At 44.7% G+C, this 15527-nt stretch overlaps 1 protein-coding gene across 1 annotated transcript in view; it reads left to right on the plus strand.

Moving 5' to 3' along the window:
* Positions 1-13481, plus strand: part of Acad11 (acyl-CoA dehydrogenase family member 11) — a 65681-nt gene extending 52200 nt beyond the window's left edge. The window contains exons 15-20 of the mRNA XM_051140807.1: positions 520-605; positions 1375-1446; positions 5123-5277; positions 11145-11261; positions 12096-12205; positions 13244-13481. Of these exons, the coding sequence (XP_050996764.1) occupies positions 520-605; positions 1375-1446; positions 5123-5277; positions 11145-11261; positions 12096-12205; positions 13244-13358 (655 nt within the window). The 3' untranslated portion in view covers positions 13359-13481. The remainder of the gene's footprint in view (positions 1-519; positions 606-1374; positions 1447-5122; positions 5278-11144; positions 11262-12095; positions 12206-13243) is intronic.
* Positions 13482-15527: the final 2046 nt, after the last annotated feature.

Genomic DNA, 15527 nt, shown 5'->3' on the forward strand with positions numbered 1-15527 from the left:
AGTACTGGAGAAGAGAGAGAGAGAAATAGAAATGTTGAGAGTTTTCAGAAATGTGGAAGGCTTGGGATATGTGTATTAAAGGCAATTGTCTTTTTGTTTAATTTTAATCAGTTGTCCCCTACCATTGTTGAGTAGTGAGCTGCCTCGAGTTACATTCGTTTGTTTGTTTGTTTTTGGTTTTTTGAGACAGGGTTTCTCTATGCAGCCTTGGCTGTCCTGGACTCACTTTGTAGACCAGACTGGCCTTGAACTCACAGCGATCCGCCTGCCTCTGCCTCTCAAGTGCTGGGGTTACAGGCATGTGCCACCACGCCCAGCTGGTTTCATTCATTTCTGAGCCATTGTTTCTGTTCCAGATCACAGCCTGTGTCAGGCTAGCCTGAGCGTGCCTTTGCCCACTTACATTCCAACCATCCTTGCCTTTTCATCCTCTCACGAGAACAAACAACCATTTCAAGTCTTACGTAGTTTCCACAATGTTGTTTTTTTTCTTTTCTTTTTGTTTGTTTGTTTGTCCAGACACAAACAACACAGCATGATTCTTGTTCCAATGGACACACCTGGAGTAGAATTAATAAGGCCTTTGTCAGTGTTTGGCTACATGGGTAAGTACTTGGTAAACACGTCTATGTATGGCATGCAGGGCCAGGGAGATGAGTCTGCAGGAACATGGAAGGGAATCGGCAGCACTGCTGTGCATAACATGCACTATTAGAAATCCCTTTGGCTGCTGCAGCTCCTTAGTACGCTAGGGAAGGGCCAGACAGAGCAGATAAGAAGGGGGCAGCAGCCCAGTTTCCTGCCTCCTTGTTTATACTGTGGAAAGGGCAGGTTGTCCTCAGGGAGCAGGCATGACTTGCAGCCTTCTCCCTCTGTGTGTTTGTATAATCAGAAAGGAACCTTCAATTGTGGGGGAGAAAAGAGTCAACATTTAAAACTTTGAAAATGAGTAAGACAGCTGGAGTTTCTTATTTTCTCATTCTGGCAATCAATGCCTGACAATGTAGCGGTCTGCTCAAAGGATGAATGCAACAGATGGGTAAGTCGAGTTGACATAAGCCGCCATCTGAACCTGGTGTAGGACCATTTGGACCGGGTCCCCCGTTTCCGTTGCTCTGAGACCTCTTCAGAAGGAGGATGTAAAAGCCTCTGTCTCAAGTAGTTTCTCAGACCTCTTCTACCTCCAACCGTTGAGTTTGCTGCAACATTGGGTGCTATGGGCTGAGGGCTGAGTTCCACCCTGCAATGTCCCCAATATAGTCCTCTTTCAAATCCCATTTCCACTGAGTACTTACACTTTATGGCAGAGCCACTGCCTATGAATTCTTTGCTCACCTCAGCCTGCATTTGAAATGATTACTTTTTGTTTTATAGATAACGTACACGGTGGGCACTGGGAGGTCCATTTTAATCACGTGCGAGTTCCTGCTACCAATTTAATACTGGGTGAGTCTTGCCATCCAGTACTGGGCATTCCTGTCCCGGCCTGCATCTGGGGAAGATGCACAACTTCCGTTTAGATGCTTCCCACCTCCTTCCAGTTATCAAGGGAAGTGCTCATCCCGTGTGCTTCCTTATGTGGGATGATATGGTTTTATTTAAATGTTAAATGACAGTTTTACATTTTATACCAACTGGAAACATAGCTGAACATAAACATTATCCAATTCAGAGCAACAGGCTTTTTCTAAAGGCCTGGCCAGGGCTCCTGACCAGTTTTAAGAAAATGTCAACACTTTCTTTGAATTCAGATCCGAGACAGAACAGAATAAAATTTAAAATGTTCACGGCATGCCTGGGATGAGTCCGTCCTTCCATTCACTGGAAACCTCCCCAACCTTCAAAGGAGGCTTTCATTTCTCACCCACCCACACCGCCGCCACCGCAGACGCTGGGACTACAGCGGACAGACGACAATCTGTTCCTCCTTTGCCTCTCCTTGTCCATCTGTGTCACCCTTATCCATGTTCAGTTTTTTTCTGAACTCTGGATTCCTAAGGCCAGGACAATGTCTTCTCCACCACTGTGGAACTACTAAAGCAATTCAAGAGACAGTCCTTACATCAGACTGAAATCCAAATCCCCTATGTCACAGTGACTGTTATTGTAGAATTGACTGTTTCCCAAAACGAATACAAGAACACATCAAAGATATCATTCATCATGACCAAGTGGGCTTTATACCAGGCATGCAGGGATGGTTTAATATACGGAAATCCATCAATGTAATCCACCATATAAACAAACTGAAAATAAAAAACCACATGATCATCTCTTTAGATGCAGAGAAAGCATTTGATAAAATCCAACACCCATTCATGTTTAAAGTTTTAGAGAGATCGGGGATACAAGGCACTTTCCTCAACATAATAAAGCCAATAGCCAAAATCAAAGTAAATGGTGAGATACTCAAGGAAATTCCTCTAAAATTGGGAACAAGGCAAGGCTGCCCACTCTCTCCATATCTCTTCAATATAGTACTCAAAGTTCTAGCCAGAGCAATAAGACAACAAAAGGAGATCAAGGGGATCCAAATGGGAAAGGAGGAAGTCAAATTATCCCTATTTGCAGATGATATGATAGTGTACATAAGTGACCCTCAAAATTCCACCAGAGAACTCCTACAGCTGATAAACACCTTCAGCAAATTAGCTGGATACAAAATTAACTCAAAAAAGTCTGTAGCCTTCCTATACACAAATGACAAGCTTGCAGAGGAAGAAATTAGGAAAGCCACACCCTTCGCATTAGCCACAAGCAATATAAAATATCTAGGAGTCACTCTAACTAAGCAAGTGAAGGACTTGTTTGAAAAAAATTTCAAAACTCTGAAGAAAGAGATTGAAGATGACCTGAGAAGATGGCATGATCTTCCTTGCTCATGGATCGGGAGAATTAACATAGTAAAAATGGCCATCCTACCAAAAGCAATCTACAGATTCAGTGCAATCCCTATCAAAATACCTACACAATTTTTTAAAGACATTGAAAGTTCAATTCTGAACTTCATATGGAAAAACAAAAAACCCAGAATAGCTAAAACAATCTTGTACAATAAAAGATGCTCCAGAGGAATCTCCATACCTGATCTCAAACTGTACTATAAAGCAATAGTATTAAAACAGCTTGGTACTGGTACAGCAACAGGCTGGTTGATCAGTGGAATCGAATCGAAGACCCAGATATGAATCCACACACATATGGTCACTTGATTTTCGACAAAGAAGCCAAAACCATTCAATGGAAAAAGGATAGTGTCTTCAACAAGTGGTGCTGGTCTAACTGGAGGTCTATGTGTAAAAAAATGAAACTGGACCCATATTTGTCACCTTGCACAAAACTCAAATCCAAGTGGATTAAAGACCTCAACATAAAACCAGAGACACTAAGTCACTTAGAGGAAAAAGTGGGAAAGAGCCTGGAACATATTGGCACAGGAGACAACTTCCTGAACAGAACACCAACGGCCCAGGCCTTAATGTCAACAATTCATAAATGGGATCTCATGAGGCTGAAAAGCTTCTGTAAGGCTGGAGACACTGTCAGGAGAACAAAGCGACAGCCTACAGACTGGGAAAAGATCTTCGCCAACCCTACATCTGACAAAGATCTAATATCCAAAATATATAAAGAACTCAAGAAGCTAAACACCACCAAACCAAATAACCCAATTGAGAAATGGGGCTTGGAACTAAACAGAGAATTCTCAACAGAGGAATATCAAATAGCTGAGAAACACTTAAAGAAATGCTCAACCTCCTTAGTCATCAGGGAAATGCAAATCAAAACAACTCTGAGATTCCATCTTAAACCCATCAGAATGGCTAAGATCAAAAACTCAAGTGACACCACTTGCTGGCGAGGATGTGGGGAGAGAGGAACACTCCTTCGTTGCTGGTGGGAATGCAAACTAGTACAGCCATTTTGGAAATCTATCTGGTGCTATCTCAGAAAAATGGGAATAGGGCTTCCTCAAGACCCAGCTATTCCACTCCTTGAATATACCCAGAAGATGCTCCAGCACACAACAAAAAAATTTACTCAACCATGTTCATAGCAGCCTTATTCATAATAGCCAGAACATGGAAACAGCCTAAGTGTCCCTCAGTAGAAGAATGGATAAAGAAACTGTGGTACATATACACTATGGAATACTACTCAGCTATTAAAATCAAGGAATTCCTGAAATTTGTGGATAAATGGATTGAGCTAGAAATGATCATAATGAGTGAGTTAACCCAGAAGCAGAAAGACTCAAATGGTATATACTCACTTATATCTGCATACTAGCCCAAGGGGCATGTCCCACGAAAGCCTTCACTTACCAGGAAACTGGGACAGAGGGGAGGACATCCTATTGGGACTCTAGATGAGAGAAGCATGGGAGAATGGCAAAGTAGAAGGATCCAGAGGGTTCTAGAAACCTACAAGTAGAACATTATGATAGGCAGATTTGGGCCCAGGGGTCCTGCTCAAACTAAGGCACCAGCCAAGGACAATACAGGAGGTAAACTTTAAACCCCTGCCCAGATCTAGCCAATGGTCAGAACATTCTCCACAGTTGAATGGAGAGTGGGATATGACTTTCTCACGTACTCTGGTGCCTCACATTTGACCATGTCCCCTGGAGGGGGAGACCTGGTGGCACTCAGAGGAAGGACAGCAGGTTACCGAGAAGAGACTTGACACCCTATGAGCATATACAGGGGGAGGTAATCCCCCTCAGGAACAGTCATAGGGGAGGGGAATAATGGGAAAATGGGAGGGAGGGAGGAATGGGAGGACACAAGGGATGGGATAACCATTGAGATGTAACAAGAATAAATTAATAATAAAAATTTTTTTTAAAAAAGGTCATAAATTTGAAAGGTAGTAGAGGGAACAGGAATAATTGGAGGGGGAGGGAGGAGGAAATGATGTGAATATAGCATAGCACTCATGTATGAAATTCTCAGAAAGTATTTCAAATAAAAGAGTGAAAAGTTAAAAAAAAAAAAAAAAGAATTGACTGTTTCCTCACCACAAGGCTATTTATGTTGAGGGCATCTCAGATTTTCCTAGGATTTTTGTAGATGAAAGGGTCTGGCTGGGCCATTTTCGTGTTCCTTTTGCTGTCTCCCAGGTGAAGGCAGGGGCTTTGAAATCTCCCAAGGCCGCCTTGGACCTGGAAGAATCCACCACTGTATGAGAACCGTGGGTTTGGCCGAACGCATCCTACAGATCATGTGTGACCGGGCAGTGCAGAGGGAAGCCTTCAAGAAGAAGCTGTACGAGCATGTAAGGGGATCATGTCCTTGAACTTGCTGTAGCTCAGCTGCTCTGACCTTAGTAAGAAGAGCATCCGTGCCAGACAGGTCTCCTCTATGTGAGCCCGGGATTCTCTGCTGTGAGTGTGGCCACGTACGGGGTGAGAAGCTGCATTTCCCCTTGTGAAAAATGAAACAGGCCCTCTGTGCTTCAGCACCGAGTACACAGATCAGGACGATGGCTTCAGCATGTATGAAAACAGCACATAACTCAGAGAAAGAAAGAATATTCTGTTAGACTTTAAAAAATGGAATGGGCTGGTTCTAGAGGAAGCTGCTTTGCTTCTGATGGAGAAATGTAGAAATGGGGCCTGCGTTTGGTGGGAGGTTACATGATTTTTGAATTTTCATCTTTAAATTATATACTATTGGGTCTATTGTTTACAGCCCACTATAAACATAGGTACAAATAGGCATTAACCTTAGACCATGTATGTCAGCAGAAGGAAGAGGTCTGGTTGCAGACTCTGGAGAGCCGTCTACAAGGAGGGATAGCCAGCTCACTACCCACAAGGCCTCCTGACTTTAAGAAAGCCAGCAAACTTAGTGTTTGCTCACATGCTAGTATTAGGCCTAGCTTGTGTTGACAGCAGGACTGTGTTTACTGCACAGGTGTGTGTTGTTGCGCTAGACCCCCGACCCCAACCCTATCTCCACCTCGTTCAGCTATGACCTTCTCAGAATGTTTCAAAGCAGCTTGTTGTTTAGGTTTGGTTGTTTGTCTTGTTGGTTGGTTTATTGGGTTGCTTTTTTGTTTGTTTTTGGTTTTTGGGTTGTTTGTTTGTTTTTGAGATGGTCTTGCTGTCCTGGAGCTCAGAGAGAGCTACCTGCATCTACCTCCCGAGTTCTGGGAAGAAAAGCATGCACAGCCACATCCAGCTTCCACTTAGGCTTTTTTTTTTTTTTAAAGATGTATTTATTTATTATGTATACAGTGTTCTACCTGCAGGCCAGAAGAGGGCACCAGATCTTATTATAGATGGTTGTGAGCCACCATGTGGTTGCTGGGAATTGAACTCAGGAACTTTGGAAGAGCAGCCAGTGCTCTTAACCTCTGAGCCATCTCTCTAGCCTTCCACTTAGGCGTTTATGGGCTGTGTTTATGTCTTGTGAAGTAGTCCATCTTCAGTGTTCTGAGAGCAGTGTTGGTACAGATACAAATACTAATGTTAACAGCAGCAGCACTGTAGCAGGGGAGGGGCTGGAAGGAGAGGTCTGCAGAATACTATGGCAGTCGTCACTTAACACTAATATTTGTGAAGTGCTTGAGCTCGCTCAACATGGATACGGTTTGTTCACAACATCATTCTTGAGAAGAATGCAGCCAGCTTCATGACTTCATACCCAGGATCAGTTTGTGGGGAAGCCCCTTGGTGTGGAGAGAGTACTAGGAGTCAGCGGTTGAGAAGCACCGTGGGAAGAGGTGGGGTCCTGATGGATACAGCCCTGTGGCTGCCAGAAAGGGACTTCAGAGTTGCTCATAGCACTGGCCATGACCTCTTCCGGGCGTCTTTTCAAGCTTGTCTTGTAAGCCCTGGAGGAAGGCGATGGGAGGGCATGAGGGGGTGTCCAGCACGCATCCTGATCACAAGGCTCTGCCCACATGCTTTTGAGTGATGCTTGTTTGTTTGTTTGAGGCAAGGTTTCTCCGTAGCTCTGACTGTCTTGGGTCTTGCTTTGTAGACCAGGCTGGCCTTGAACTCAGAGATCTGCTTGCCTTTGCCTCTGCCTCTGCCTCCAGAGTGCTGGGATTAAAGGTATGCATGAACACACGTGCTTTGAGTGGTGTTTTTAATGCTGCACCACGGAGGATTTCTCCCCTGTCCTTTACTGTGTCCTGCTACGCCAGCGAGCGCTTGAAGACCATGTGTTTTTCCTACTGGAACCCTCTCACATCTGGCTTGAATTAATTAAGCTGGCAGAAGCAAAAAGAGAACGCAGAGGCATGTCATAAACAAGAACCCACTCCGGCTATTTTTTTTCAATTTGTAAAAATGACATTTTGTTTCCCTGAATGTGGCGACTCCTTCCAGCTGCCTTCTAAATTGTTCCAGCTGTAAATTGGAATTTCATCTTAGTCAGTATATTTGACTGTTTTCTGGAGCTTTCAGTTTTCACCCTTCTTCAGTGCTTTTTAGAAAACGGGGGGCTGAGGAGACCCAGCTGGGAACTTGATCCTTCATCCTAAAAGCTAAGAAGGGAATACATTTAAGTCTGTTCACGAGGTTGTGATGCCCCTGTTTTTCATTCATCAAAAACTTCACTGTCTGCCAGCAGCTTGCTTGAACTGAGTTCTGAGCCTGTTCCCACCTGTAAGGCTAGTCCTGACCTGAGTTCAGGGACCACAGAGCACCACCACGCTGCTTCCGCAGCTACAGTTTTGAAAACTAAAAGGTACATGGAGTTCATTCAGAAAATATTTTCACTTGACTCACTGTATGTGATCATAATAAATCAATATAAAAACAGGATTGATGAGATAATTACATTTGTTTTTCTTTTTGAGGTAATTCACATTTTAAAATTGAGTGCACATTTTATACTTCATATGACATTTGCATTCCCATTAGACCCACTTCAAATCCTAGAAGCCATATATGGTTGAAGAAAGGTGACCGAGTGTAAGGTGGCGGTGGGAGGTTCGCATGGCTTGAATCAAGCATGGTACCCTACTGATCCGGCTTAGCAGACATCGCAAACAGCATTCCGTGTCTAAAACTGGGGACCCCAAAATCCGTTTTGATCACCTAGGATCACGACTATGTCCCCTAGGCTTCCATGGTGAATTTTGAGCTCCCTGCTGCTTCTGGGGCTTACAGTCCATAAAGCCATGATCACGTACTTGCCTCCGCTGTTCTAAGTTCTGACAAATGAAGAAAACACAAGAGAAATTTCACTGAGATAAGTGAGACGCAAGCACTTGTTCTCACTGTTTTATTTTGAGATAATTGCAGCCACACATACAGATATAAGTAATGCCAAAAGATCCCTTCTCTTCTACCCACCTCTCTCCAGTGATAACAGCTGGAGAAGCTACCATATCAGGATGATGTTGATGTTGTCATGGATACCATTAGGCTCCAAATTCCCATCACTGCAGGCCCATTTAGGTTGTCCTATTATGAACCAAACTCTCTTCATTCTAGCCACCAGATCTTCATCGATTCCTAGCAACCATAATCTGCTCCGGTTTAAGTAATGTTTTCACTCTAGACATAGGATTCCATAATATGAAAACCCTGGGGAGTGGCCATTTTCCTCAGTCAGGGTTCTTTGGAGAATGGCCAAACTGTGATTCAGGAGTTGGTTTTTTGTACTGCTAAGCAGCACCTCTTAGGATAGCCGTGCTGCAGGTGAGGTACGCATCCGCTGAGAGACACCTGCATTGTTTATGGCTTTCTGGTTTTGCTTGTTATGAAGCTGGTATAACCGCTTGTATTAGGTGTTCCTGTGAGTACCAACTCACCATTTATCTGAGAGAAATGCCCAAGAGAACATCCCCTGGCAATGTGGTCACTCGTATGTTCATCTCACAAGCTGTGTCTAATGGCCCAGTGTCTGCACACCCCCACCAGCATGTGATAATGTCACAGTTGTATTTATGTAGGCATTCTGACTGATTTCTAATGATATGTCAAACTGCTTTTGTTCATGTCACTCTCATAAGGGCATCTTGTCTTCATTTGCTATATTTTTCCCTTGGGCTTGTGTCTGATGTCATTGTCTACCTGGATACCTTGGTGGTGTCTACTGCATGATTTTTACATTCTGGGCACTGCGCTTTATCAGCTAGCTCTGTGCTTTTCAAATAGTTCCCCTTTGGTGTTCTTTTCCATTCCCTTAATAGGGTCTTCCACAGAGCAGAAGTCAATGGACGCTCACTTGTCATGTTGTCTTTGTGGCCCGTGTTTGGATATCAGTCTGAGGGCCATTGCTTTGTCCCACCCTGTGGTGGAGATTTTCTCTGACAGTTTCCCCGAGGTCTTGCATTTTGCACTGGCACACAGGGTAGTGGAGTCTTGGTGTGGGGCGCCGCCCTTCAGATCCCTGTTTCTGTCTGCCCATTTGCTCCAGCATTTGTTGGAAAAGCTTCCTCCCTCCATTTGGATGCTCCTGTGCCTCTGCAGAGGCAGTCGGCCATGGTGGTGGTTCTGTGTCTGGTTCTTCGTTCTGTCTGAGCTCCTCCCTGACTCTTTCTCTGCCACACACTGTTGTACAACTCCAGATAAGCTGGACAGAAGCCTCTCACTTTCCTCTCCTCCTTAAACACCGGCTACTCCAGTCCCTTTGCTTTTCCACACAGATTTGCTCCGAAGTGTGCTTTACGTGGCATTTGATTGTGTTTGCATGACACATCTTTCCCCCTTTTCGGTTTTGCCCTTTTTGCTGTGTCATGTTTCAAAAATATGTTTTTCAGAATATGAACAGACTTACCAATACCAAACAAATACATCAAAGATCACAAGCACCAACATTAGAAAAGTGCAGGCCAGAACCACAGGGAAATAGCTCTGACTAGAAGATTGCTAACAGTACCCAGTGCTTGGGAAACATCCAGAACTGTCATATTCAGCTGGGATAACCACAGCATGCTACAACCACTTAAGCCAACTATTTCTTATAAATGTTAGTCAGTAGCAAACAATTCTACTTCTGGTGTTTGCTTTGAAAAACCAAACCAAACAAAAACAAAAAAATGAAGAACATATACTCATGTCAGAGGCTCCATAGAAATGTTTCCCGGGGCTCCGTGGATCAGAAGTCGGTGTGGTCCGGCATCCCTCAGCAGATGAATGGGTAAACAGACTGTGCGCATCTCTAGAATGGAGTCATTCTCGGCAACACGCATTGCTGGCAAACAGAAGGACTTGGGCGAAAGTCAAGGCATTCCACATCGAATACATGCTAGATGACCTCATTACGCAGCACCCTGGAAAGGCAGCGCATAAGGTGGTCTGTCAGTGGAAAGTGGGCCTTTGAAATGTTCGGTTGTGTGACCAGAAGGCTGCAGCCCTGGGGAGGCTTGATGGAGATGGAGCTGGGTACACTGTGGGACACACTGTCACACACTACAGCATCCATGGGGAGATTTTGTTTGGTTTGGTTTATTTTGTTGTTGTTGTTGTTATATTTTTGTCAAGGAGGTTGCAAGGGCAAGGACTGATAGGGATGAGATGAGTGGGATTGGGGTACATGATGTGATATTCACAAAGAATCAATAAAAAGGTTTTTTTTTTTTTTTTTAAGAGATATAAAATAGGCACCTGCCACTATGCTTTACAGCCTGAGTTTGGAGATCATGGCACCACACACACACACACACACACACACACACACACAGACAGACAAACTTTAAAATATACAAAATAATTTTTCTAAGTGAGTAATACTTCTACAATCTTTTCATTTTAACTATGATATTCCACAGGTTGATAGTTAGCCTGGGGTATATCAAAAGAGTCAACTCCTTGACTCAAAAATATATGCAGTAAGTGGTAGTGGCACACACTTTTAATCCGAGCAGAGGCAGAGGCAGGCGGATCTCTGTGAGTTCAAGTCCAGCCTGGTCTACAGAGGGAGTTCTAGGACAGCCAAGGCTACACAAAGAAATCCTGTCTTGGAAAAAAAAAATGTAATTCCAGCCCTCGGGGAGGCAGAGGCAGGTGGATCTCTGCGAGCCCAGCCTTGTCTACAAAGTGAGTCCAGGACAGCCAAGGCTACACAGAGACACCCTGTCTCGGAAACATTTATATAACGCAGCATGACTTGTGAACTGCCATTGCCTAGGAAAGGTTTCTCCAACAAGACTCCACTGCTCCTTCCCTCACTCCCCTACAGGAGGTCGTGGCTCACCGGATTGCTAAAAGTCGCATAGCCATCGAGGAGATCCGCTTGCTGACCTTGAAAGCAGCGCACAGCATAGACACTCTAGGCAGTGCCTCGGCCAGGAAGGAGGTAAGCTGCCCCCTCCAACCCCTGCATCTTCTCCGCCTTCTCCCACCCACTGGCTGTGTTAGGGTTCATGCCCCCACCCCCTCCCCCATGGCACTCACAATCCAGGAAGCTTCATGTGGTTTTGGTTTAAAGACTGTGAGTCTCCTGTCTGGCTCTCCTGTCACTGGCCTGCCTGACAGAACGATTTTGAAGATGCCAGAATGCCTTAAGAACTGTTCAAATGAGTCAGTAAGGAGTGGGGAAGTTCTAGGCTTTCTACATACGCAGAATTGGTGGTGTGCCCATGGCACCCATTCACTCTATCCTGTGTCCAAAGTGTCTAGCATCTCTGCACCTGGCTGTAGGCTAGAGAAATGATGGAGAGAGACTGGAGGGGACGGTTCTGATACACTGTGAATGTTCCATGAAAGCCGTCTGTTGCCCCTGGCTTCCCATGCATCCAGCTAATCTGGAGTAAGGACATACTCATTTTATTCTAAAAGTCCATAATATTTCTAGGAAAAAACCCTGATTCATGGAGCAAAGGCCACAGGCTTTGTGTGAGCACAAACATTCTGTATGATTTACAACTGCCTGAAATCCTTCTGGAAACAAGGCTACTTAGAAATAGATGGGGTCTGGAAGCAAGGTCTCTTTCCAGAAGGTCTCTACTGACGGAAATACAGCCACTCAGGCGGTCGCCACAGCCTTCTGTTGGCTCCTGTTTGAGCAGTGACTTGGGTGTGGGACTGTTTCCTTGTTTTTACTTCACAGAGAAATACCAATTCTATCAAGTCCTGGCACACTTTGTATGGCCCTGGGAAAGAACATTCTTTTCCTATCTTGCTTATGTAGATTGCAATGATCAAAGTGGCTGCCCCAAATGCTGTCTGCAAAATAGCTGACTGGGCCATCCAGGTGCACGGAGGCGCAGGCGTTTGCCAGGATTACCCTCTGGCCAACATGTGAGTAGATGCCAGCTACGGACATCCACAGCGAGTGCTGGGGAGACAAGTCGGTGGCTAAAGTGCTCTCCACTGCAGCGTGGAGACCCAGGTGTAGGCAGGTACACTCGCACCTGCCTGTAGTCCCAGTGCCTCCTTCAAGCCGAGAGGCAGAAGCAAGGGAATTCATAGAGGGTTGCAGGCCAATTAGCCTGGCATACAAAACAGGGAACAGTGAGGATCAACGCCCAAGACTGTCTTCTGATCTCCACACATGCACACACGCACACACACACATACACACGCACGCACATCATGCACAGAAATTTTTAAAGATTATATTTAAAAGGATTGACATTAAAAATACAAAGATTAAAAAAAAAATTACACACCTTTAATCCCAATACTCCGGGAGGCAGGGGCAGGCAGATCTCTGTGAGTTCGAGGCCAGCCTGGTCTACAAAGCAAGTCCGGGACAGCCAAGGCTACACAGAGAAACCCTGTCTCAAAAAACCACAAAAGATAAAATTAGTTGGTTTTTTTTTTTTTAATTTACAAATGCTCTGACAGTTATTATTTAGGAAAAGAATAAAGATGCAAAAAAAAAAAAAGAATAAAGATGCACCTTTGTGTAATTTAAGGTGGAGTGATGTGGGCGTTCCTGTGGGGCTCAGTTCTTAAGACTCAGCTGCTCTAGCAGGACAGTCAGCAGCAGCTACTGCTCCCACTCCTGGGGAGCCACAGAAAGAACCGCAAACCCACTTCTGTCTTTACCTCTGAACTGCCACAGTGTCCCCACTCTTGCATGGCCCATAGAAACAGTGGATCGCTCTGATTCTGCCACCAAAGTTCTTAGTCATTGTAAAGAAGCTCCCTCGCTGGTGCCAGCCGCTGGCCTCACATGGTCCAGAGTTGTGTGCACCTCTGGGCAGCTGGAGTGAGTCATCCTGGGCTTTCTCTCTCCGTGTTCCTTGTACTCTCTCTTGGTTTGGGATGAACGTGGCATGACGGTGTTGTGTTTGTCAATAACCCTGACCCCTCACTCTTTCCCCCGTCTAGGTATGCCATAATACGGACCCTGCGCTTAGCAGACGGGCCTGACGAAGTCCATCTCTCAGCAATCGCCAAAATGGAGCTCCAGGACCAAGCCAAACGGCTGACAGCCAGGATGTGAGGGAGCTGCCCTGCTCTATCCTGTGGCGGAGAGGGTGGGGCACACACTTACCCAGCTCCAAAACTTAAGTCTCACATTTCTGCAATAGTTTGAGCACAAGGCTAATCACTCATCTATGGCCAAGATTTTTGCGTCTATTTTGATCATTGGGTTTTATAATGTTATGGGTCACCCAGGTGTGAGGTAAATAGGAAGTCTCATAGCTGTCATCATTGGCTCTAGTGTTCTAATGGTTTAACATTTGCTTTATACACATGTGACCTGTGATGAGGTCACACTAGGAATGGTCACGCTGATTCTGGAGTGCTGGGCATATACAATCCTTGTTACTTTGACTTTCAGGAATTAACCCCAGGCCTATTTCATCTTGTTTTGGAACATATGTAGTTTTTAATAGTGTCTTGGGGCTTAGGTTAGCAGCTCAGAATGACGTAACTGGAGGTTTTCAGAGTTTCATGATAACCCTCTTCCTGACCTGACAGGAAGCAGTTCCTGTGACAGCTGGATGCAGGGGAAAGTCCACAAGAGAATGTAGCACATAGGGAGATCACGTGATCATGGCCACTTAAGTTACATAGAAAATGCAGACGAGATCCATTGAGAGTTGGTGCTACGTCAAAGTTCTGAGCTGGACCTGGTCAGGTCACCCTCGAGGCCAGTCCTGTCAGAGCGGCCCTGTGGTGCAGCTGTGGACCACCACAGCCCAGGTCGCCCTCGAGGCCAGTCCTGTCATAGCAGCCCTGCAGTGCAGCTGTGGACCACCACAGCCCTCTACACCAAAGTGCCACTGGCGCAACAGAGGAACCAAATTTGTAGTTTTAAATCATATTTTCAGTTTGGTTGATGGGGGAAAACTGTTAAGTACAGCTGGAAAGGCTTGGGTGGGTGGATCTACTTTTTCAAGTATGGCTGTTTTGAAATCTCAACACAAAAAGAAATATTTTAAATCAAAATTTGGCATCCAAATAAACACTGTAAGTGTAAAATACATAATTTAAAATGTCCCATGGATAATACTTTTGTATATTGATCATATACTGAATTATGTTTTGGAAATGTTGAGTTAAATAAGATATACTCAAATCTTTGTCTCCCATGGCCGTTTTATGATGTGAATACCATTGGAAAAATATCTGGGAAGTATTTCAAAATTTCAAACCTAGTTATTTTCAGTCCTAAAAATTTTTAACTTTTTTCAACAGGAAGTGTGTTCACAGCGCACCTTTGTGGGTGGCCAGAGAGCCTGTCTGTTGTGAGTGGTGTTTCTTCTTGGGGGCCATAGAGAGAAATCAGGGGTCTGCCACAGGCCTGGCTCAGAGCCGTGTCATGTGGGCCTTTGTAGCTTGTGCCTTTGGACCCTCAGCTCCCTCTGCCACCTTCCCTTTTGGTACAGTGGGATTACCCTGGGGGACTTTCCTGATGAGAACTGCTGTGCCAGTCATGGGAGCCGTGTAGGAGCAAGTTGAAATCTGGGAAACATAGAAAAGTGCTTTGTACAGTCTTCTTTTTCGAAGTACATCAAATCTTAGTACCAAATGTACCTCATTGTTAGTTCTTTAAAGTTTTGGTTTAGAGGGTTTAGGGGGATTGTGCGTTGGGACGCCTGGCCATAATCAATCCTCCTGGCATTATGAGCATAAACCATCATGTCTGACCTCGAGGTTTTCTTCTATTGGTTTTGTTTTGTTTTGTTTAGCAATCTGAATTAAGGTCCATTTAGTTAAATCTTGTAAACATGTTCTCTGTCGCTGAGGAGACCTGGCTGCATTGGCTTCAATTGAGTTCAGTTCATTTGTTGTCTTCTTGTCGTTGTCCCTCAGGCACGCCACTCCATGTGACCCATGTCTCTTTCCTCACCTTTAATTTATTCAAACAAGAGGAGCAAGGCCGTTAAGATGGCTTAGTGAGTAAAGAAAGGCACCTACAGCCAAGTCTGGTGACCTGACTTTAGTACTGGGCCCCACGTGATGGACGGAGGAAATTCCATGCATACCCACATGACAAACAAACACACAGAGAGAGACAGACGCAGAGGTAGAATAAATAAATGCGTAAAAAAAAAAAAAAACAAAAACAAAAACATAAAAGATTTTTTTTGAAAGTGAAAAAGTCCCAAATTGCAGAATAAGACCAAGGGAGTCCTGTTGTCATGGTGGGTGAATGAACTGA

The sequence above is a fragment of the Acomys russatus genome, chromosome 32 (genome assembly GCF_903995435.1).
Source record: "Acomys russatus chromosome 32, mAcoRus1.1, whole genome shotgun sequence".
Classification (NCBI taxonomy): Eukaryota; Metazoa; Chordata; class Mammalia; order Rodentia; family Muridae; genus Acomys; species Acomys russatus.